Here is a 24404-nt window from a genome sequence, read left to right as displayed (position 1 = left end):
AGTTAAGTTCATTTGTATCATTTCTTTTTAGATTCTGCATATAAGTGATATCATATGGTATTTCTCTTTCTCTGTCTGACTTAACTTCACTCAGTATGACAATCTCTAGGTCCATCCATGTTGCTGTAAATGTCATTATTCCATTCTTTTTAATGGCTGAGTAATAGTCCATTGTATATATGTACCACTTCTTTATCCATTCCTCTGTACATGGACATTTAGGTTGCTTCCATGTCTTGGCTATTGTAAACAGTGTTGCAATGAACATTGGGGTGCAGGTATCCTTTGGGACCATGTTTTTCCAAAGAACATTTCTTGATAACATTTGTAGTTTTGTTTTCTTGTTCTGATATTAATTTTTTCTGTTATTATTATTATTTACTCCTTTGTTCTAGTAACTTAGTTTTTTTTCTAATTTCCTGGGTTGAATTCTTAGATTATTTATTTTTATTTGTTCTCTTCTTCCCATTTTCTGTTACTATATATGCATTTTAATTTTTAATTTGAGTTAATTCAGAAAATTATAGAAAGTACACATGAGGTAAATGACTAAAACACTAATACCACAACTATAGATAGCTACCTTTAATATTTTGAGGTATATTACTCAGGTAATTTTTATATTCATCTAAAATTATAAATAGGTGGGATCATGTCATAATGCTGTATTATAACCAGAGATCTTCCTTAACAATTAAATAATACACATTATATTATGTTCAAACACACACACGTCCCATAATAATCATCACTATCATCATTTTTAGTGACACCAGATAATTTTATTTAACTTACACTCCTTATATGAACAAAGACTTACTTTCAAGGTTTCACCTTTGTGTGTGTATATGTGTGTGTGTGTGTATGTGTATATATATATATATATATATATATATATATATATATATATATATATTCTTTCTCAACTTATTTTCTTTTCTCCCTGCTCTTTCCTTTTCCACCTATTCCCTGTAGCTAAACAATGTTAATAATCTGGTTATATCTTGAAATGCACATTTGAAGACATTTGTGTGTATTCGCTTTAGGAATCTCTCAATTAATAACACATAATGGAAATTCCTCATCAGTTATATATCCAGTTCATCAGTTATACATAAAACACATTCTATTTAATAGCTGCATAATAAACCATGGCTAGCTTATTCAACCATTTTCCTAATCATGGATATTAGAATCATTTCCAGTTTTTGAGCACTTCAAATATCTCTTTTTCATGCATCCTTCTATACTGCTGCTTTTTTGCCACAGAACAGATTCCCAAAAGTGAGTTGCTGTTTCAAATTATGCATTTATGTTAAACTTTAATAACAATTGCCAGATTGCTTTCCAAAATTATTGTAGTAATTGACATTTCCATCAATGATGTAAGATAGCCTTAGTTTTCCTAATCTCACCAGCATTGAATGCTGGCATTCAACATCTGCAACATCTTATTGCAGAATAATATATGTACACAAAAATATACAAATTGTAAATACAGTTTGGAGAACTTTAAAAATATAAACACATGCAATCAAAAAAAAAAAGAACATTAGAAACATTACACAGCCAAGGGGGGAAGGCCGGGAGTGGGGGGTGAGTGGTAGGATGAATTGGGAGACTGAGATTGACATATATACACTAATATGTGTAAAATAGATAACTAATAAGAACCTGCTGTATAGCACAGGGAACTCCACTTCTCTGTACAGTAGAAACTAACAAAACATTGTAAAACAACTATATCCCAATTAAAAAAAATAAGTTACAGAAGCCTCCCTTGTGACCCCTTCTGGTAAACCAAGGTAACCATTATACTGACTTCTAACAAAATAGATTTATTTTGACTGTTTATTATCTTTATATAAAATTAATTATATAGTATGTAATCCATTGTGTTTGGCTTCTTATGCTATCATGTTTTGTGAGATTCATTCCTGTTGTTTCATGCAGCAAGAGTTCATTCCTTCTGACACAGAAAACTTTTGAAGATGATTAATATGTTTATTACCTTGATTGTGGAGATGGTATCATTGGGTTAGATGTATGTCCAACTCACCAAATTGTACACATTAAATATAAGCATTTTTTTGGATATCAATTATACCTCAATAAAGCTGAAAGATTGCTCTATAGTACTTAACTATGTGAATGTATAATTATGTATTTATCCAATGTACTGTTGATACATACTTATGTTGTATCTCAGTTTTCAGCTACTAAAATCTCTGCCTTCTAAATTGGAGTATTAAGACTAGTCACATTTAATGTGATTGCTGATAAGATTATATATAAGTTATCTTGCTATTTGTTTTATAATATTCCCATTTGGTTTTTTGTTCTTTATCCTTATTTGTCAACTTTTGGATTATTGAGTATTTTTATGAATCCATATTATCTCTTTTTTAAGATTATTATCTATAGGTAAGGCCCCTTGAAGTTGTCCCACAGATCACTGATGCTCTTTACATTTTTAAAAATTCTTTTTTCTTTGTGTGTTTCCTTTTGAATAATTTCTGTTGCTATGTCTTCAAGTTCACTAATTTTCTCTTCTGCTTCTCTAATCTGCCACTCAGGGGAGTTTTTATCTTAGCCACTGTAATTTTCATCTATGAAAGTTTGATTTGAATAATTTTCTATACTTTCATATCTGTAGCTAAAATATTTAATATATGGAATTGTTATAACAAGTGTTTTAAATGTCCTTGTCTGCTGATTCTAACATCTATGTCAGTTATGGGTCAGTTTGGATTTATTTATTTTTCTTGTCATCATGGATTATATTTTCTTGTTTGTCATATGCCTGGTAATCTTTGATTAGATGACAGAATTTGTTAGTTTTACCCTGTATAGTCCTGTATGTATTTGGTATAAATATAAGCATTTTGAGCTATATTTTGTAATGCAGTTAGGTTACTTGGAAAGAGTTTGATCCTTTCAGGTCTTGCTTTCAAGATTTGCTGGGAAGAACCACAGCAGAAATTTGGCTGAGTCTAATTATTCCTCACTACTTAGGCAAGAATATTCTGGGTACTCTACCCAGTGCCCTGTGAATTATGAAGTTCTTCAGTCTGGCTGATGGGAACATCACACTTTTTTGCATGTTCCCAGGGTACTATACCTCTAATACTCTAAGGTATTTTTTTTCTCTAACCTTGGATATTTTCTTGACAAGCTTACTGATCTATAGATGAATATTCAAAGGAAACCTATGTTTCTCTGTAGGCCTCTCTGTGTGCAGCTTTTTACTATCTTGTACTCTGATCTACAAATTCTATCCTTTTTTTCCTCTCCCAAATTTCAAATTAATTTCTGAACTCAAGGAATCTCTTGGTCTCTATCTGTGTTCCCTCTCTATGTGCTGTACACTGAGGACTTTCTAAAGACAGTAATCTGGGACAATTGTCAGGCTCAACTTATTTTTTTCCCCATCTCTCAGTGATCATTACCTAATGCTTAGTGTAAGCAACTGAAGTCATACAGTATATGTTTTCAACAACAAAAGAATTATATTAGAAATCAAGAGCAATAATAGGTTTTAAAAAGTTCCAAATATTTAAAGATTAAATAACACATGCCCCCAAAAGGCATAGGTCAAAAAGGGATCATAAAAGAAAATAATCTAATTGAAGATGGCCATTCTGACTCATGTTAGGTGATATCTCATTATAGCTTTGATTTGCATTTCTCTAATAATTACCCATGTTGAGCATCTTTTCATGTGCCTTTTGGCCATCTGTATGTCTTCTTTAAAGAAATGTCTATTTACAACCCTCAGAATGGGAGAAAATATTTGCAAACGAATCAACAGACAAAGGATTAATCTCCAAAATATATAAACAGCTCATTCAGCTCAATATTAAAGAAACAAACACCCCAATCCAAAAATGGGCAGAAGACCTAAACAGACATTTCTCCAAAGAAGACATACAGACGGCCACGAAGCACATGAAAAGATGCTCAACATCACTAATTATTACAGAAATGCAAATCAAAACTACAATGAGGTATCACCTCACTCCTGTTAGAATGGGCATCATCAGAAAATCAACAAGCAACAAATGCTGGAGAGGGTGTGGAGAAAAGGGAACCCTCTTGCACTCTTGATGGGAATGTAAATTGATACAGCCACTATGGAGAACAATATGGAGGTTCCTTAAAAAACTAAAAATAGAATTACCATATGACCCAGCAATCCCACTACTGGGCATATACCCAGAGAAAACCATAATTCAAAAAAACACATGCACCCAAATGTTCATTGCAGCACTATTTACAATAGCCAGGTCATGGAAGCAACCTAAATGCCCATCAACAGACGAATGGATAAAGAAGTTGTGGTACATATATACAATGGAATATTACTCAGCCATAAAAAGGAACGAAATTGAGTCATTTGTTGAGAAGTGGATGGATCTAGAGACTGTCATACAGAGTGAAGTAAGTCAGAAAGAGAAAAACAAATATCGTATATTAATGCATGTATGTGGAACCTAGAAAAATGGTACAGATGAGCCAGTTTGCAGGGCAGAAGTTGAGACACAGATGTAGAGAATGGACATATGGACACCAAGGGGGGAAAACTGCGGTGAGGTGGGGATGGTGGTGTGCTGAATTGGGCGATTGGGATTGACATGTATACACTGATGTGTATAAAATTGATGCCTAATAAGAACCTGCAGTATAAAACAAACAAACAAAAAAAGAAATGTCTATTTAGGTCTTCTGCCCATTTTTTGATTGGGTTGTTTGTTTTTTTGATATTGAGCCACATGAACTGTTTGTAGGTTAAAAAAATCTACAAACAATAAATGCTGGAGAGGGTGTGGAGAAAGGGAACCCTCCTACACTGTTGATGGGAATGTAAATTGGTACAGCCACTGTGGAGAACAGTATGGCAGTTCCTTAAAAAACTAAATACAGAGTTACCATATGATCCAGTAATCCCACTCTGGGGCATATATCCAGAGAAAAACATGGTTCAAAGGATACATGCACCCCAATGTTCATTGCAGTACTGTTTACAATAGCCAAGACATGGAAACAACCTAAATGACCATTGACAGATGAATGGATAAAGAAGAGTTAGTACATATATACAATGGAATATTACTCAGCCATAAAAAGGAACAAAATTGTGCCATTTGCAGAGACATGGCTGGATCTAGAGACTGTCATACAGAGTGAAGTGAGTCAGAAAGAGAAAGACAAATATCATATGATAGTGCTTATATGTGGAATCTTAAAAAAATGATACAATGAACTTATTTACAAAACAGAAACAGACTCACAGAGAACAAATTTATGGTTACCAGGGGGGAAGGGTGGGAGGGAAGGATAGACTGGGAGTTTGGGATTGACATGTACACACTACTATATTTAAAATAGATAACCAACAAGGACCTACTGTAAGCACAGGGAACTCTGCTCAATATTCTGTAATAACCTAAATGGGAAAGGAATTTGAAAAGGAATAGATACATGTATATGTATAACTGAATCACTTTGCTGTACACCTGAAACTAACACAACATTGTTAATCAACTATGCTCCAACATAAAATAAAAATTTTAAAAAAGAAAATAATCTAACTGAATAATAGGGAATATACTGCATATCAAAATTCAGGAAAGGGATATAACTGAAAAAGGAAAATTTTAAATTCTAAATGCTTACACTACAAAACAAGAAAGACTTAAGATAATCGATCTAAGCTTCAAATTTTAGAAGGTATAAAAACTGACAATTCAACCCAAAGCAAATAAAGGAAATAATAAAATAATGGCAAAAATCAATGAACTAGAAAACACCTAACAATAGAAAAATGAACAAAGTCAAAAGTTGGGTTTTTGAAAAGATTGATGAAATTGGTAAATGCTTGGCAGAATGATCAAGGAAAAAAGAAGAGAGAAACCTAATTACCAATGACCAATATTAAGTATGAAACCTAATTACCAATATCAAGTATGAAAGACAGGATAACAATATACACCTAAGAGAAATTAAAAGAATAAGGAAATATTATGACCAATTTAATGTCAAAAATTTTAATAACTTAGATGAAAGAAAAAAAAAAAACCTTTGAAAGACAACCAGCTTACACCAAACACAAAAATTAACTCAAAATGAATTAAAGACTTGAACATAAGACCTGAAACCATAAAAAAACATAGATGAAAAGATAGGCAGTAAGCTCTTTGACATTGGTCTTAGTGATGAAATTTTGAATCTGACACCAAAACCAAAAGCAACAAAAGCAAAAATAGTCAAGTGGGATTACATAAAACTTAAAAACTTCTATACAGCAAAGAAAACTACCAAGAAAATGAAAAGACAACCTACTGAATGGGAGAAAATAATTGCAAATCATAAATCTGATAAAAGTCTAATATCCAAAATATATAAAGAATTCATATAACCAAATAGCAAAAAACATCCAATCTGATTTTAAAAAAATGGGTAGAAGGTCTGAGTGGACATTTTACCAAAGTAGACATACAGACGTCCAACAGACACATAAAAAGATGCTCAGCATCTCTGATCATCAAGGAAATGCAAATTAAGACCACAATGAGATATCACCTCACACATGTTAGAATGGTTATTGTCCAAAACACAAGAAATGAAAAGTGTTGATGAGGATGTGGAGAAAGGAAACCCTCATGCACTGTTGGTGAGAATGTAAATTGTTGCAACTGCTATGGAATACAGTATGGAGTTTTCTCAAAAAATTAAAAATAGAACTACTATATGATCCAGCAATTCCACTTCTGGGCATTTATATAAAGAAAATGAAAACACTAATTTGAAAAGAAATATGTGGTACATGACTCTTTTTACAGCTCTATTTACAATAGCCAGGACATGGAAGCAACCAAAGTGTCCATCAACAGATGAATGGATAAAGAAGATGTGGCACATATACACAATGAAATATTACTCAGCCATAAAAAGAAACAAAAATGAGTTATTTGTAGTGAGGTGGATGGACCTAGAGTCTGTCATACAGAGTGAAGTAAGTCAGAAAGAGAAAAACAAATACTGTATGCTAACACATATATACGGAATTAAAAAAAAAATGGTTATGAAGAACCTAGGGGCAGGACAGGAATAAAGACGCAGACATAGAGAATGGACTTGAGGACATGGGGAGTGGGAAGGGTAAGCTGCGACGAAATGAGAGAATGGCATGGACATATATTCATTACCAAATGTAAAATAGATAGCTAGTGGGAAGCAGCAGCATAGCACAGGGAGATCAGCTTGGTGCTTTGTGACCACCTAAAGGGGTGGGTTAAGGAGGGTGGGAGGAAGAGGCGAGAAGGAGGAGATATGGGGATATATGTAAATGTATAGCTGATTCACTATGTTACAAAGCAGAAACTAACACACCATTGTAAAGCAATTATACTCCAATAAAGAAAAAAAAAAGAAAAGAAATACAGACCCTCATGTTTATTGCTGCATTGTTTACAGTAGCCAAGATATGGAAACAACCTAAGTGTCCACTGATGGATGAATGAATAAAGAAGTGGTGATTATATATATATATATATATATATATATATATATATCTCAAAACATGCAATGGAATATTATGCAGCCATAAAAAGAATGAAATCTTGCCATTTGCAATAACATGGATGGGTCTTGAGGGCATTATGCTAAGTGAAATAAGTCAGAGAAGACAAAAACTATGATCTCTCTTATATGTGGAATCTAAAAAAAAACAACAAAAAAATAAACCCAGGCTTATAGATACATAGAATAGATTGCTGGTTACAAGAGGCAGAGAGGGGGAGTGGGAGAAATGGGTGAACTGTTTTTTAGTTTAAATAAACTAATTAAATTAAAAAAAAATATATCTAGTATCAATACAGTCAATCTTTAGATATGGGGACCCTACTTTAGGATGTATTGACAGAAGGAAAGTTATAGAATACAAAACAATTCTTGTCTATTCCATTTCTTAAATGTTTCTAATTTATTCATCTCTCTAATGAACACACTAGATTAACAAAAACCAGGCTCTGACCATCACTCATTAGATTGACTTCTTAACAGATTTCTCTATTTGGGCTCTTGCCCCTTTTGAGAGAGCAGTCAGAGGGATTGCTATTAAAAAAAAAAAAAGTAAGAGGGAATACTATAATCTATTTAATGTCAAAATGTCAACAACTTAGATGAAAGAAACAAATTCCTTGAAAGATAAAATATACCAAAACCAAGCTAAGAAGAAAGAGAAAATATGAACAGTCCAATATCTAACATAGACATTGGAATTTAAAGGAACAATCCTTCCTGCAGAGAAAACCTCTAAGCCTAGATGATTTCATTGGTGAATTTTGTCAAACACTTCAGAAAGAAACAATACTAACTATGCAAACTCCTTCATAAAATAGAAAAGGAGGAAACACTAACCAAAATGTTTTATGAAATGTTTTCAAGTTAATAATTTTATAGACTAATATTCCTTATGAGCATAGATACAAAAATCTTCAACGAAATATTAGCAAAGTGGCTTGAAGAACACATTAAAAAAAGAATACATCCAAACCATGTGAGATTTATACTAGGAATGTAAGGTTGATGTGACATTAAAAAACCAATATAATTCATAACATTAAAATACAAAAGTGAAAAACATATCATTTCAAGAGATGCAGAAAAATTATTTGAGAAAATTGAAAACCCATTAGATATTTCAAAAAGAAAAAAGAAAACCTTAGCAAACTACAACCTTAATCTGGTAAACAGCATCTACAAAAAACCCCAATGGTTATTATACTTAATGGGCAAATATTAAATATTTTCACCCCAACCATCCCAGAGGTTGGAAACAAATGAGATATTCACTATCAACACTTTAATCACCATTTTACTAGAGGTCCTAACTAGAAAAATAATGCATGAAAATGAAATAAATAGCATTAAGATTTGGCAAGAAGAATAAAAACTGTCTTCATTCACAAAGGGTAGAATTATTTACATCACATATCTTGTCACTTGCACAAACAGTGCTAAAACTAATATGAGAAATTTTCAATGTCAAAAAAATGTTAAATGTATACTAGTAATGCCTAGTTGGGACATGACATTGAAAACAATTCCAACTTTAATAGCATCTAAAAGCATAAAATACATAATAAGTTTTACCAAAATGTATGTTAGACACCTACATTAAGTATAAAATATTAAGAGAAATTAAATAATACAAATAAACACTTCTATTGTCATGTATTAAAAGACTTAATATACTAAAAGATATACTATGGTCATGTGTTAAAAGACTTAATATTGTTAGGACGTCAATTCTCCCTAATTTGATCTACAGAGTCAATGTAACCTCAGGCATAATGCTGGAGCGTTTTTCTACAGAAATTGACAAGCTGGTAAAATTTATATGGAAATGAAAAGTCCTGAGAATAGCCAAAATAATATTGCAAAAAAGAACAAATTTGGCAGATATAATTACTAGATTTTAAGATAAAAAGTAATCTAGAGAGTGTGGAATTGGTTTAAGGAGAGACAAATAGATCAAGTGGATATAATAGCCAGAAACAGTTCAAAGCATTTACAGTCAATTGATTTTTAACAAAGATGTCAGTGTAATTCAATGTGAGAAAGTAAAGTATTTTTTTTTTAGTTTTGAATTTTATTTTATTTTTTTATACAACAGGTTCTTATTAGTCACAAATTTTATACACATCAGTGTATACATGTCAATCCCAATAGCTCAATTCATCACACCACCACATCCACCCCCCCTCTGCTTCCCCCCTTGGTGTCCATACGTTTGTTCTCTACATCTGTGTCTCAACTTCTGCCCTGCAAACTGGTTCATCTGTACCATTTTTCTAGGTTCCACATATATGCATTAATATACGATATTTGTTTTTCTCTTTCTGACTTACTTCACTCTGTATGACAGTCTCCAGATCCATCCACGTCTCCACAAATGACCCAATTTCGTTCCTTTTTATGGCTGAGAAATATTCCATTGTATATATGTACCACAACTTCTTTATCCATTGGTCTGTCGATGGGCATTTAGGTTGCTTCCATGACCTGGTTATTGTAAATAGTGCTGCAATGAACATTGTGGTGCATGTGTCTTTTTGAATTATGGTTTTCTCTGGGTATATGCCCAGTAGTGGGATTGCTGGATCATGTGGTAATTCTATTTTTAGTTTTTAAAGGAACCTCCATACTGTTCTCCATAGTGGCTATATCAATTTACATTCCCATCAAGAGTGCAAGAGGGTTCCCTTTTCTCCACACCCTTTCCAGCATTTGTTGTTTGTAGATTTTCTGATGATGCCCATTCGAACAGGTGTGAGGTGATACCTCATTGTAGTTTTGATTTGCATTTCTCTAATAATTAGTGACGTTGAGCAGCTTTTCATGTGCTTCTTGGTCATCTGTATGTCTTCTTTGGAGAAATGTCTATTTAGGTCTTCTGCCCATTTTTGGATTAGGTTGTTTGTTTTCTTAATATTGAGCTGCATGAGCTGTTTATATATTTTGGAGATTAACCCTTTGTCTGTTGATTCATTTGCAAATATTTTCTCCCATTCTAAGGGTTGTCTTTTCGTCTTGTTTATGGTTTCCTTTCCTGTGCAAAAACTTTGAAGTTTCATTAGGTCCCATTTGTTTATTTTTGTTTTTATTTCCATTACTCTAGAAGGTGACTCAAAAAGGATCTTGCTGTGATTTATGTCAAAGAGTGTTCTTCCTATGTTTTCCTGTAAGAGTTTTATAGTGTCCTGTCTTACATTTAGGTCTTTAATCCATTTTGAGTTTATTTTTGTGTACGGTGTTAGGGAGTGTTCTAATTTCATTCTTTTACATGTAGCTCTCCAGTTTTCCCAGCACCACTTATTGAAGGGACTGTCTTTTCTCCATTGTATATCCTTGCTTCCTTTGTCATAGATTAGTTGACCATAGGTGTGTGGGTTTATCTCTGGGCTTTCTATCTTGTTCCATTGATCTATGTTTCTGTTTTTGTGCCAGTACCATATTGTCTTGATTACTGTAGCTTTATATTATAGTCTGAAGTCAGGAAGTCTGATTCCTCCAGCTCCGTTTTTTCCCTCAAGACTGCTTTGGTTTTTCAGGGTCTTTTGTGTCTCCATACAAATGTTAAGATTTTTTGCTCTAGTTCTGTAAAAAATGCCATTGGTAATTTGATAGGGATTGCATTGAATCTGTAGATTGCTTTGGGTATTATAGATATTTTCACAATATTGATTCTTCCAATCCAAGAACATGGTATATCTCTCCATCTGTTGGTGTGATCTTTAATTTCTTTCATCAGTGTGTTACAGTTTTCTGCATACAGGTTTTTGGTCTCCCTAGGTAGGTTTATTCCTAGGTATTGTATTCTTTTGTTGCAATAGTAAATGGGAGTGTTTCCTTAATTTCTCTTTCTGATTTTTCATCATTAGTGTGTAGAAATGCAAGAGATTTCTGTGCATTAATTTTGTATCCTGCAACTTTACCAAATTCATTGATTATCTCTAGTAGTTTTCTGGTGGCATTCTTAGGATTCTCTATGTAGAGTATCATGTCATCTGCAAACAGTGACTGTTTTACTTCTTCTTTTCCAATTTGTATTCCTTTTATTTCTTTTTCTTCTCTGATTGCCATTGCTAGGACTTCCAAAAGTATGTTGAATAATAGTGGTGAGAGTGGACCCACTTGCCTTTTTCCTGATCTTAGAGGAAATGCTTTCAGGTTTTCACCATTGAGAATGATGTTTGCTGTGGGTTTGTCATATATGGCCTTTATTATGTTGAGGTAGGTCCCCTCTATGCCCACTTTCTGGAGAGTTTTTATCATAAATGGGTGTTGAATTTTGTCAAAATCTTTTTCTGCATCTATTGAGATGATCATATGGTTTTTATTCTTCAATTTGCTGATATGGTGTACCACATTGATTGGTTTGCATATATTGAAGAATCCTTACATCCCTGGGATAAATCCCACCTGCTCATGGTGTATGATCCTTTTAATGTGTTTTTGGATTCCGTTTGCTAGTATTTTGTTGAGGATTTTTGCATCTATATTCATCAGAGATATTGGTCTGTAATTTTCTTTTTTTGTAGTATCTTTGTCTGGTTTTTGTCTCAGGGTGATGGTGGCCTCACAGAATGATTTGGGAGTGTTCCTTCCTCTACAATTTTTTGGAAGAGTTTGAGAAGGATGAGTGTTAGCTCTTCTCTAAATGTTTGATAGAATTCCCCTGTGAAGCCATCTGGTCCTGGACTTTTGATTGTTGGAAGATTTTTAATCACAGTTTCAATTTCATTACTTATGATTGGTCTGTTCATATTTTCTATTTCTTCCTGGTTCAGTCTTGGAAAGTTATACCTTTATAAGAATTTGTCCATTTCTTCCACTTTGTCCATTTTATTGGCATAGAGTTGCTTGTAGTAGTCTCCTAGGATGCTTTGTATTTCTGCGATGTCTGTTGTAACTTCTCCTTTTTCATGTCTAATTTTATTGATTTGAGTCCTCTCCCACTTTTTCTTGATGAGTCTGGCTAATGGTTTATCAATTTTGTTTACCTTCTCGAAGAACCAGTTTTAGTTTTATTGATCTTTGCTATTGTTTTCTTTGTTTCTACTTCATTTATTTCTGCTCTGATCTTTATGATTTCTTTCCTCCTGCTAACTTTGGGTTTTGTTTGTTCTTCTTTTTCTAGTTCCTTTAGGTGTAAGGTTAGGCTGTTTATTTGAGATCTTTCTTGTTTCTTGAGGTAGAGTTGTATAGCTATATAATTCCCTCTTAGAACTGATTTTGCTGCATCCCATAGGTTTTGGATCGTCATGTGTTCATTGTCATTTGTTTCTAGGCATTTTTTGATTTCCTCTTTAATTTCTTCAGTGATCTCTTGGTTATTTAGTAACGTATTGCTTAGCCTCCATGTGTTCGTGTTTTTTACATTTTTTCCCTGTAATTCATTCCTAATCTCATAGCGTTGTGGTCAGAAAAGATGTTTGATATGATTTCAATTTTCTTAAATTTACTGAGGCTGGATTTGTGACCCAAGATGTGATCTATCCTGGAGAATGTTCCATGCTCACTTGAGAAGAAAGTGTAATCTGCTGTTTTTGGATGGAATGTCCTATAAATATCAATTAAGTCTACCTGGTCTGTTGTGTCACTTAAAGCTTCTGTTTCCTTATTTATTTTCATTTTGGATGATCTGTCCATTGGTGTAAGTGAGGTGATAAAATCCCCCACTACTATTGTGTTACTGTCGATTTCCTCTTTTATAGCTGCTAGCAGTTGCCTTATGTATTGAGGTGCTCCTATGTTCGGTACATATATATTTATAATTGTTATATCTTCTTCTGGGATTGATCCCTTGATCATTATGTAGTGTCCTTCCTTTTCTCTTGTAACATTCTTTATTTTAAGGTCTATTTTATCTGATATGAGTATTGCTACTCCAGCTTTCTTTTGATTTCCATTTGCATGGAATATCTTTTTTCATCCCCTTGCTTTCAGTCTGAATGTGTCCCTAGGTCTGAAGTGGGTCTCTTGTAGACAGCATATATATGGGTCTTCTTTTTGTATCCATTCAGCAAACCTGTGTCTTTTGGTTGGAGCATTTAATCCATTCAGGTTTAAGGTAATTATCGATATGTATATTCCTATGACCATTCTCTTAATTGTTTTGGGTTTGTTTTTGTAGGTCCTTTTCTTCTCTTGTGTTTCCCACTTAGAGAAGTTCCTTTAGCATTTGTTGTAGAGTTGGTTTGGTGGTGCTGAATTCTCTTAGCTTTTGCTTGTCTGTAAAGCTTTTGATTTCTCCATCGAATCTGAATGATATCCTTGCTGGGTAGAATAATCTTGGTTGTAGGTTCTTCCCTTTCATCACTTTAAGTATATCATGCCACTCCCTTCTGGCTTGTAGAGTTTCTGCTGAGAAATCAGCTGTTACCTTATGGGAGTTCCCTTGTATGTTATTTGTCATTTTCCCCTTGCTGCCTTCAATAATTTTTCTTTGTCTTTGATTTTTTCCAATTTGATTACTATGTGTCTCGGCATGTTTCTCCTCGGGTTTATCCTGTATGGGACTCTCTGTGCTTTCTGGACTTGGGTGGCTATTTCCTTTCCCACGTTAGGGACGTTTTCAACTGTAATCTCTTCAAAAATTTCCTTGGGTCCTTTCTCTCTCTTCTCATTTTGGGACCCCTATAATGCAAATGTTGTTGCATTTAATGTTGTCCCAGAGCTCTCTTAGGCTGTCTTCATTTCTCTTCATTCTTTTTTCTTTATTCTTTTCCACAGCAGTGAATTCCACTATTGTGTCTTCCAGGTCACTTATCCATTCTTCTGCCTCAGTTATTCTGTTATTGATTCCTTCTAGTGTAGTTTTCATTTCAGTTATTGTATTGTTCATCTCTGTTTGTTTGTTCTTTAATTCTTCTAAGTCTTTGTTAAACGTTTCTTGCATCTTCTCAATCTTTCCCTCCATTCTTTTTCCAAGGTCCTGGATCATCTTCACTATCATTATTCTGAATTCTTTTTCTGGAAGGTTGCCTATCTCCACTTCATTTAGTTGTTTGTCTGGGGTTTTATCTTGTTCCTTCATCTGGTACATAGCCCTCTGCCTTTTCATCTTGTCTATCTTTCTGTGGATGTGGTTTTTGTTCCACAGGCTTCAGGATTGTAGTTCTTCTTGCTTCTCATTAAAGTCTTTTTAATGATTGGTGCCAGAAGAATTAGATAAAGATATGAAAAATAAATAAATCCAAACACAAACATTAATTGAGATGAATCATGGATGTGAAAGGTAAAACTGTAAATCTTCTGGGAAAACAGAATATCTTTCTGGCCTTGGGGCAAGCAAATATTTCTCAGAGAGGACACAAAAAATACTAATGTTAAAAGAAAAAATGATCAATTGAATTTGATCAAAATTAAAAACTTTTATCACTTCCTGGGAAAAATCATTTGTGATACATGTATTTGGGAGAATATATCAAGTTTATATTCAGTATATATCCAGAATTTATAAGGATCCACAATTCAATAAAAAACAAAAGAAATACAATTTTAAAAAATGTACAGTAGACATGAATAAAGAATAGACTTTTCCAAAGAAGATATATGAATGATGAATAGGCATGATCAACATCATTTATCATCAGATAAATGCAAATCCAAAGCACTATGGGATTTCCACTACAATGGAAAATATTTAAACATCTGACAACACCAAATGTTGCAAAAGTATGGAACAACTGGATCTCTCATATTTTTTTAAGTGGGAGTGTAACTCCCATTTGAAAAATGCTTTGGCAGTTTCTTATATAAAGTTCACTATATATCTATTACATGACCTAGTAATTCACCTGCTTGTATTTTCCTCAGGGACATAAAAATATATGTTCATGAAAAGACTTAGGAAGGAAAATTTATAGCAGATTTAGTCATAACAGCCAAAACCCTGAAATAACCCAAATATTTATCAAGAGGAGAATGGATAAATAAATTGTAGTGTACTCACAAAATTGAACATGACCCAGTAATAAAGTAAAAATGAATGAATGTACAACAAATGGATGAATCTCCAAATCACTATATTATGTAAAATAAGCCGGATATAAACAATACATAGTCTATGTTTCCATTTGTATGAAGTTGAAGAATAGACAAAATTAATCTATGGCTTGCTATTGGAATAAGGTGGAGGTGATTGGAAATGAACATGAAGGATCTTTATGAAGTGATGAGAATCATCTATATCTTGATTGAGGTAAGTGGTTATATATGTGTATACACTTGTCAAAATGCATGGAATTATGTACCTAAATCTGTGCCTTTAACTGTACATTTTACTTTAATTAAAATATAAAATGGTAAGGGATTGACTGAGTGCTGGGGCTGGCTGGGAGTTCAGCAGTGCTGCAGAAATTCAGTGAATCTTCCACTGAATTGGTACCCATTTGATCTACACAATGAAGGCAAACAGGAAACTATCGGGGGTCTTCTGCCCCTTTTCTTTAGAATGTTTTGTCTGCTCTTTCCCCTCCATGTCTCCCTCTCTCCACAGAGAGCACTCTCTCTCATACACCTCATTCCGAATGTGAAAAGCAGGAAGTAATTATCACAAGAATTTACTATTTTAAGGTTCAGTAAACTTATGTAATTATGTGTTGAATGAATGAACTCCCAGCTATTAAAAAAAATCTGATAATTAATTACAAATGTTTTCTTCTAGAGAGTTATGAGAGCTTGCAGATTATTTTAACTAAAAGAAGTGAGTGTTGCTGTCATGAGTATATGCAGTTTACATAAGGAGATGCTTATCTAAGATTTTCCACCTTTGTCCAGGACCCTTCACTTAGCATTGCTATCCACAGTGGTGCAGCTATTACTTTGCTCCTGCCTCCCTGTCTTCTCACAGTTTCTGCTTCCTGGTTTGGTCCAGGCCCTGTCCAGATGCTGACGCTTAGTTCCATGACCCCTTTAAGACTGCTCCCTTGAAATTGGCTGTTGCTCCGGACTCTCCAGCTTTAAGCATTGCCTGATGCAGATTCACCCACTGGTCTTCCCGGCATTATGGAGTATATTACATGCTCCTCGGAACCCTGTTCACCTCACTTGTCCTTCCAGCCAATCTCTGTCAGTAGAAAACAGAACTGGGGAGGAGGACAACAGGAGAAAACTCATGAGAGGGACTTACGCTTGGGAATAACAGAAGATATTGTAAAGAATGCTGTTAATTTGTTGAACACCATGAGTTTTCTGCAAGGACGACATAACTCTGTTGCACAGTCATACCTGTAAAAATGTGCTGGTGGGCAAAGTGTAATCAGTAAGAGATGGTAAATAATCTATCAGTACAAGTGATTAGCACTAATAGCAAAACTGCTCAAAGTATATGCTCAACTATGTTTTTGCATAGCACCACATCACAATATCAAAAGTTCCAAAATTCCATTAGTATACTTTAAATTATATCCACTAAAAGAAAAAAAAGCTGCTGGGACCTGTATTTTAATGAATGCTCATAACTATAATCATCTGTTTCATTTTGTCTTGGAATGTAATGACAGTTACAAGTAATTCTCATGAGGTCTTCCTAGGTAAGGAATGCCTCCATCTAATTTTAGACTTTTAAGCTAAACATAAGAAAGTAAATGTAAAATCCTTATAATGGAGACAAACCAGGTTTGTGTATCTCCTGGGGAGCTTTAGAGGTCATAAGCTATTAAGTGTACTGTGAGGCTTTTTGTGCCTTTGACAAAAGCTGTTTATATGGAGTTGTCCTTGTAGTAGTAAGTAGGAAGATTTTACTTCCAGTAAATTATTTTTCCTGGAACAAAAAGGCAGAAAAAATCCTTCAGTGTCAAACCTCTCTTATTATTACTTCAGTGAATCTAAAATTACATTATCTCTGTTCCCCTAGACCCTGTTGTTACATCCCTCAATATGGTCAAGTCTGATGGGATCCAGATATAATTGTAGGTCTATTTTGACTGATGGTATTTGGTTCCAACTTAATATACACAATGCACTCTGCAGTCCTGACTCTAAATACATCCATTGAATCCACTTTTCTCTCCCCTTCAATTGCATTCTCAAAACAAGACTCTGATTTTCTTCTATCAGAGAACAGGAATAATTGCACAACAGATCTATGTGTGCTTAGAGGCTGATTGTAGCTTATTCTATCCTAATAGATGACATTTTAAAATGTGTTGGTGTTCAAAATGATAAGCACCAGTCTGATATGTATCATCTTCGATTATCAACTGGTTGGTAACTCTCACCAAGGAGCTTTTATGCAGAACAGCTTATACCCAAATTATTTTTGTTCACATTCCAAAATGCATTCCCCCACTCTCTTCACCCTGTACCACCCACAGGCCACTGGTAAATACTTTCACAGGGCCCTGGTGGGAATCGTGTGTCATATGGAAAAAGGTTAATAACCACTGTTACACAGTTGGACGGTTTATACACAGGCAATATACAATATTGAATGATAATGTACATCAAGGTGATTTTGTAATTAAATGTGTGTATTTGTGCATATACACATATCTGTACTTTTTTTTTTTTACAATGTATGTTACTTTCCTATGAGAAAGGCAAAAAACAAATTTAAAATCTTCAATTGCTTTTTCTTTATTTCTTTTGAAGATAATGCAGCACGTTTAAATTTTAATGTGACAACTCATACCTGTAGTATATGTTGCGTTTTGCAAGTAATTTGTTAAAGTGTTTAAACTTGGTAATGATTTGTTTATAAAGGAGAGTAGATTCAGGATTAGTCATTCCTGTTTACTTCCATTCACTTACACATTCACAAACTGAAAAGAAAGAGTTGGAGTTACAGATAACATGTGAATGTCATAACTCACAGTATTTCCTATAAACTCTTCCATACCCAGGAAAACTTATAAAGTCTATGGACATCTGACCAGTGTACCAAGGCAGAAAAAGGTCAATGGTCTAACAGACAGGTGTCTTTTATAAATCTTCACAAATCAACCCTAAGTAACCCTTTGTTAAATAAAATTCCTACCTTTGTTTAATGTCATAAGACATAATCATGAAAATGTTTGTATTCTCCACTATTTTTGTGTTTCTTTAGTCTTTGTTTTCTTAAAGAAAAGTAAACTCTTTATCTTTTGTTGCCTTATAATTTAATATTTCATCTCGTGAACTTGAAAATTTTAAAATTATTTTCTCCCTGAAACATCATTTCCTTTGCTCATCCTAGGAAGCTAACTCAGAATGTATATCCTTGTGTGGTTTTTAGATTGTTGTTTTTAAAGTCTTGGTATAAATCTTTCTTCCTCCTTTCCAAAATGGTCTTTACTGGTACTTTACTCCTTAGTCCACCTGTACTAATAGGCCAGTTTTAAAGAGTATCTTTAACACATTGGCCTGGATAAGAGAAAAAAGAAAAAAAGGCATAGTTAACTTGCATCACTGCAACTCTGAAGAACCCAGAGGTACAGAGAAGGAGAGAATGTGGTTGCAACTAGAAATTGCACCATTTGAGCAGTTCTCAAGATTGCCAGATTGTTGGACAGCAATTAAGCACCATATTCTCCATTCAAAGCTCTCGCCTGTATTGTAGGGTCTGGAAACCTAAGAACTACATTTCCCCAAATCCCTGCCAGCAAGGCTTGATTTGTATTTCACAAGTGAGAGATACTCACATGAATTTTGGAAAGCAGAAGAGAAACAAAAGACATTACTGAGTCTATGGGAGGGATGGGCAGGAGAGTGGCTTTAGCAGGAGGCAATAACATTTTCACAGATAAATTTATGCTTATTCCTGTGTACTGTCCACATTGCTGCTGTAGGTATTCATTGTGGTTTCCTGCAATTTTGCACTTCCTTGTTTCCTCAATGTCAGTGGAGGCTTTTCCTAACTTTCACTTTTCCAGTTCCTCCAATGGTTTTGCAAGATTTTAATTTCCTGTATTAAATGACTTTTTGCTGGAAATACCTGTGATCACTTCTCCTTAGCTATCTGAATCATGACTAATAGACTTCACTGGCTGCTACATGCTTCCCTTGTACAAGGTTCTAGATAATTCTGAGTGAGCCATAAGTGGAATCTTTTTATAGAGCTCCTTCAACTATGCCAATGTCTATCCTTAATGGCCTTCAAAAAAATAAAACCAATCTAATCTTGAACAAATATACATCTTTACTGGATTCCAGCATAGCTAAAACCTTACTTTTCTACAAGTTGTACAAAAAAGCTGGTTTCCTATCATGTAGCTTATCATTTACATCCTTATGGATGTATCTTCAAATCTGCTTTAATATTTACTTGACTCATCAATTCAATTTCCTTGATGGATATTTACTGAGCGCTTACTTGGTGCCAGGAACTGCAAGTACCACAATGATTAAAACAGTCCTGGTCCCCTGCCTTCATATGCTCCATATGTAACAAAGATTGGAAAAAGAGAGAATCTGCAAGGGGTAGAACATATAGGTACAAAGAGGTACTATACATCCTCTAAGTCATAGAAAGATTTTGGCATAAGAATGATGAGGAGAAAAGTGATTTGATAAAATTTGAGTTTTGTGAAAAATCACTTGGCTAGTGGGCAAAGTTGGATTGGATAGGAAAATGATGAGATATAGAAAGAACAATAAGAAGTTGCTACATTAAACCAGATGAGAGATATAAGGGTCTAGGGAGATAATCACAGCCTGAACTATGGTGGGGAGCACAGGGTTGGAGAAAAGTGAACTGATTCAAGAAACATCTAGGAATTAGCACAAAATGTGAGAATTAATTGGACATGTGTGATAAAGAGACAGAAGAGACAGGAGTGACTCCAAAGTGCTTACACTTTTGGGAACTGGGTGGATAGCAGTGTCATGACTGGGACAGGTAATACAGGAAAACAAAGTGGAGGTGGGGTGGGGTGTGGATCAAAATGGCAGGTTCTGACTTAGACACACTGGGTTTGATCTGCTGGTGAGAAACTATGTGGGCACGTCAAGTGGGCTGATAGAGGTTTGACGTCCAGAAGAAAGGTCAGGTCTGAAAATAGAGGTATATTCAGGCATTGTCAGAATATGGATTATACCTGCAGCCACAGGAATGAGTCCATTGACTCAAGTTCATGTACAGACTGGAGAGAGCACTAGACTAACTGTGCAGGAGCCACCATGATTTCCCTTTCTTTAGTTGTGTCAAAGGCTATCTCATCTTGGACAGGCACTCTGACATAAATTAACACACATTTCTCTAATTTCCCAAATTCTTTTTATTTCGACAGACAAAATCACTACATAAAAGACATTTTATTAATGAGTTAACATAATTAATTAAATCACAAATATTAATTGGATTCTAATAATTTACTATGACAACATGTGATACAGTAGCATGCACATTTCCTACAGTGTAAGAATTCTCCAAGAGGAAAAAAAAATCTTTGAGCACAATTATCTATTAGCATCTTAAGCAAAGTAACTGCTATTTAAGAGACAAAAAGCTTCTTCTGGGACAGTTATGCCAGGTCCAAGAGAAAAATGAATTATTCAATTATATGTTACAGATATACATTATTTGTCAACTTCTTATTCAGTCTTACACTTAATCTAACTTCCATTGTTTTCATTCTTTTTCAGTATTCCAAAAGTGCAGTCTACTTCAAGACCAGTCTTTTATTTCTAGCATGAAAATAATTCAGTAAGAGCCATAATATGAATTTCAAATGTATCCATAAAATAAGTTGCTCCTGTTCACAAAGTTAATGTTTATAACTAAATGCAACAGTCATGCTGAATTTACTTAAAATTTAAGGAATCTATTCACAAATTTAGTCATACTTATAAAAAATATGATTACAATGAAACTTCATTAAGAGCATTCAAAGAAGTACAGCTGTTTTAATATCTCAATTATTTTTCATGAATGTAATAGGTTTTTAAGCATCTTTGGTTGGATAATACTGAAACAAAAATTGTACTCACAAAATCATTAAAAGAAAAGTATTACAGCATCTATGTTCCACTATTTATCAGTAAAATTTTATTATGTATATATTCAGAAGTTATCCAAAAATATAGCTAATTATTTTGAAAGGAGGATAACTTATGTTGAAACTGGTCCAAACTGAACATTTTTAAAGTGGAATGAATGTAATGTTTTTAATAGTTCTTACCAGATGGGTTCCATTTTGATGAAATTACATTGTTTTATGAATCACGAATGGGTCCATGGAAGATGAATTTCAAAAGTAAATAATAATAACACTGCAGTAAACACATTAGAGTATGTACCTGTGCAAAAACTGCTTACAAATAACTGCAAAATGTTACAAAATGCCACAAAACTATTTCCTAATCTGATTTAATTTTTAGTGAAGACAAACTCAGCTCCAACATAGGAATAACATGTGTTCAAAAAGTTATAACAATTAGCAATGATTAAAAGTATTGTGTGGCATGCTTATTTGTTATCCAAATAGTAACTATACAAAGCAGGGATAAGTTGAAATGAGAAGTTAAATGATGGTTTACATTTCTCTGAGAATTTCAGCCTTTGATTCTAAGTTGAAGAAACTTTTCGTTAAATGTGCATTTGGTTTTAAAAAACAATTGGCTAACTGGGTGGTAAAGATTTCCCCCATCATTTGCCAAAACACTAATTACATAGAAAATTTCAGTTTATTTCCTTGAAGTCATTCAAATAGTTGGTAACATTTACCTGCAGTGTTCTCTGATGGTTTTAGTCCATAGGAAGAATAACAAAAAGGCAAAATACAATAGAGAAGAGTCTGTGGCTTTCTAAGGAATTGGTGTTGGCAGCATTTTTATCAGATGAGGGGGGAGCAGTGAATTATACGTCACCCTCATTCTATGCCTTAATGTGATTTTAAAGTCAACTTTTTTACCCACCACCTCTTAGCAATGCTGATAACACCAACTCCTTGTTCATGTTTCCTTCACTCTGGGAAACAGTCAAAACCATTTCTCTCTGCTTTTATTCATAATCCAACCTACAATCTAAGCAACTGTAAGCAAACTGTTTTGTTGCCTTGTCTTTGAATTTGAGTGTTTTTACTAGACTCTGCCAACCAGTTTTCCATGAATTACACTGCAGATGCTTCCATTCAGATGCTTCCTTAAAATGGGAAATGAGGATGCACCTGCACACCCCACTCAACCAGGTTTACAGTTCTGGTCAGAATTCATCCATATATTTTCACATGGCAGTTGCCTTAGACGTTGGTAGCCTCTGTGAAAGAATCATTGGGCCCATTGTTCTCTGTGGTTTCCAGGTTCTTTTTAGCCTTGAATGTCACAGATACCTCCGAGTGAATGGCGTCTAACCTCTGCTCACAGCGGAAGGCTGAGAGGAAAGCCTTTCTGTAGTTGCTGTTCATCCAGCCATAGAGAAGGGGGTTGGCAAAGGTGGAGCACATGGCAATGATATGGAACACAGTGAAGATGAGTTTGTACTCCTTCAGGTCCAAGACTTGGTTGTCAATGTCGACAGCAAGTTGGAAGGCATGGAGCGGCAACCAGCTGACTGCAAATACCACCACCACACACACCAGCATTTTGGTGGTTTTTTGCCTCCGCTGATGGTAGTGGTCATTAGCAGCTCCAGGGGTGACATGGTTCTTAAGTTTACTCCAGATACGAGTATAGGAAAAAGAGATGATGCCCAGAGGCAAAACATACAGGATTAATAAGGAGGAAAGACTATAGACAGTGCCATAGATGCTCTTCTCCTCACCAGGCCACTTCTCAGTACAGGCCACAATCTCAAAGTCAGGAATAATCTCAATCAGTGAATACTCCCGGAAGATGGCCAGGGGGCTTGCTAGAAGGGCACTGATTCCCCAAGCCAAGCCAATAATCAAGAAGCTGATTCGCTTTGAAATCTTGCTCTCCAGGTGGTAGACAATGCAACGATGCCGGTCCAGGGCAATTACTGTCAAGGTGATGGTGGACACTTGTACCGCCAGGCCCTGGGCATAGGGCACCAAGTGGCATAGGACAGGACCCATTTTCCATTCCCCCATTAAGGTGTAGGTAAGTGTAAATGGCAAGCACAGGGTGTTCACCAGAAGATCCGCCACAGCCAGATTGGCAATAAAAAAGTTGGTTACTGTACGCATGCTCTTGAATTTGATGACCACATGGATCACCAAGGAATTGCCAATCACCCCAAGCAAGATGATGGAGCAATAGGCCAATATAAGGACGATCTGTACCTCAATCAGCTTGGTGCTGTCTATAAGCTCCGGCTCAGAGTTAGGGGCCAGCTCCCCTCTAGAAGTGGTGTGCCCTGGACCGAACTGCTCCACTTGCATTTCTTCCACTGTCTGGTTCTCATCAGCCTCTGCACCTAATAGGCCCATTTTCATCAACTAGCACAAGAATCTACAATTTAAAAAATGAACAAATATGGAACGAGGAAAACTCAAGGGTGCAAGGAATATCACAAATGGATTGGTTTCATTTTGGTTGGGGCTCAAAGTACCTGTCCTCTGATCCCTAAAGTTGCACATAGTAGAACATTTCAATAAAGTAGACCCTTTAATAAGTCTATTCACAAATATGGATGAATTAAATCAGATCCTTGAAATGTATATTATGAAGGCAAAATGTAATGTCTATAGTATAGACACAATTCCTATGTGAATGTGACCAAATTGATTCAATCCAGTTTAAGTGAGATGGATATTACAAACATTATCAATTAATTTTATAACTGCTATAAATTCATTAAATTAATTTTAAGGTAGATAAAGTTTGCTTCAATATCTTGACTGCTTTAAATTTATAAATATAGCAACTAATTGCACAGAAAAGAGACAAATATTAAAATCCTTTGCTTGGACTTTAGGAGTATAAAATATTTAAGATAAACTGAGCAGATTCTG

The 24404-nt window shown here is 34.6% G+C and overlaps 1 protein-coding gene across 1 annotated transcript; it reads right to left on the bottom strand.

The window, feature by feature from the left end:
• Window positions 1-22730: 22730 nt before the first annotated feature.
• NPY2R (neuropeptide Y receptor Y2) lies at window positions 22731-23885 on the bottom strand. The gene has a single exon (XM_068542092.1). It carries the CDS (start codon window positions 23883-23885, stop codon window positions 22731-22733), a length of 1155 nt encoding a protein of 384 aa, XP_068398193.1.
• Window positions 23886-24404: the final 519 nt, after the last annotated feature.

Source organism: Eschrichtius robustus, chromosome 4 (genome assembly GCF_028021215.1).
Source record: "Eschrichtius robustus isolate mEscRob2 chromosome 4, mEscRob2.pri, whole genome shotgun sequence".
Classification (NCBI taxonomy): domain Eukaryota; kingdom Metazoa; phylum Chordata; class Mammalia; order Artiodactyla; family Eschrichtiidae; genus Eschrichtius; species Eschrichtius robustus.
This window is presented reverse-complemented; position numbering and strand designations above follow the sequence as displayed.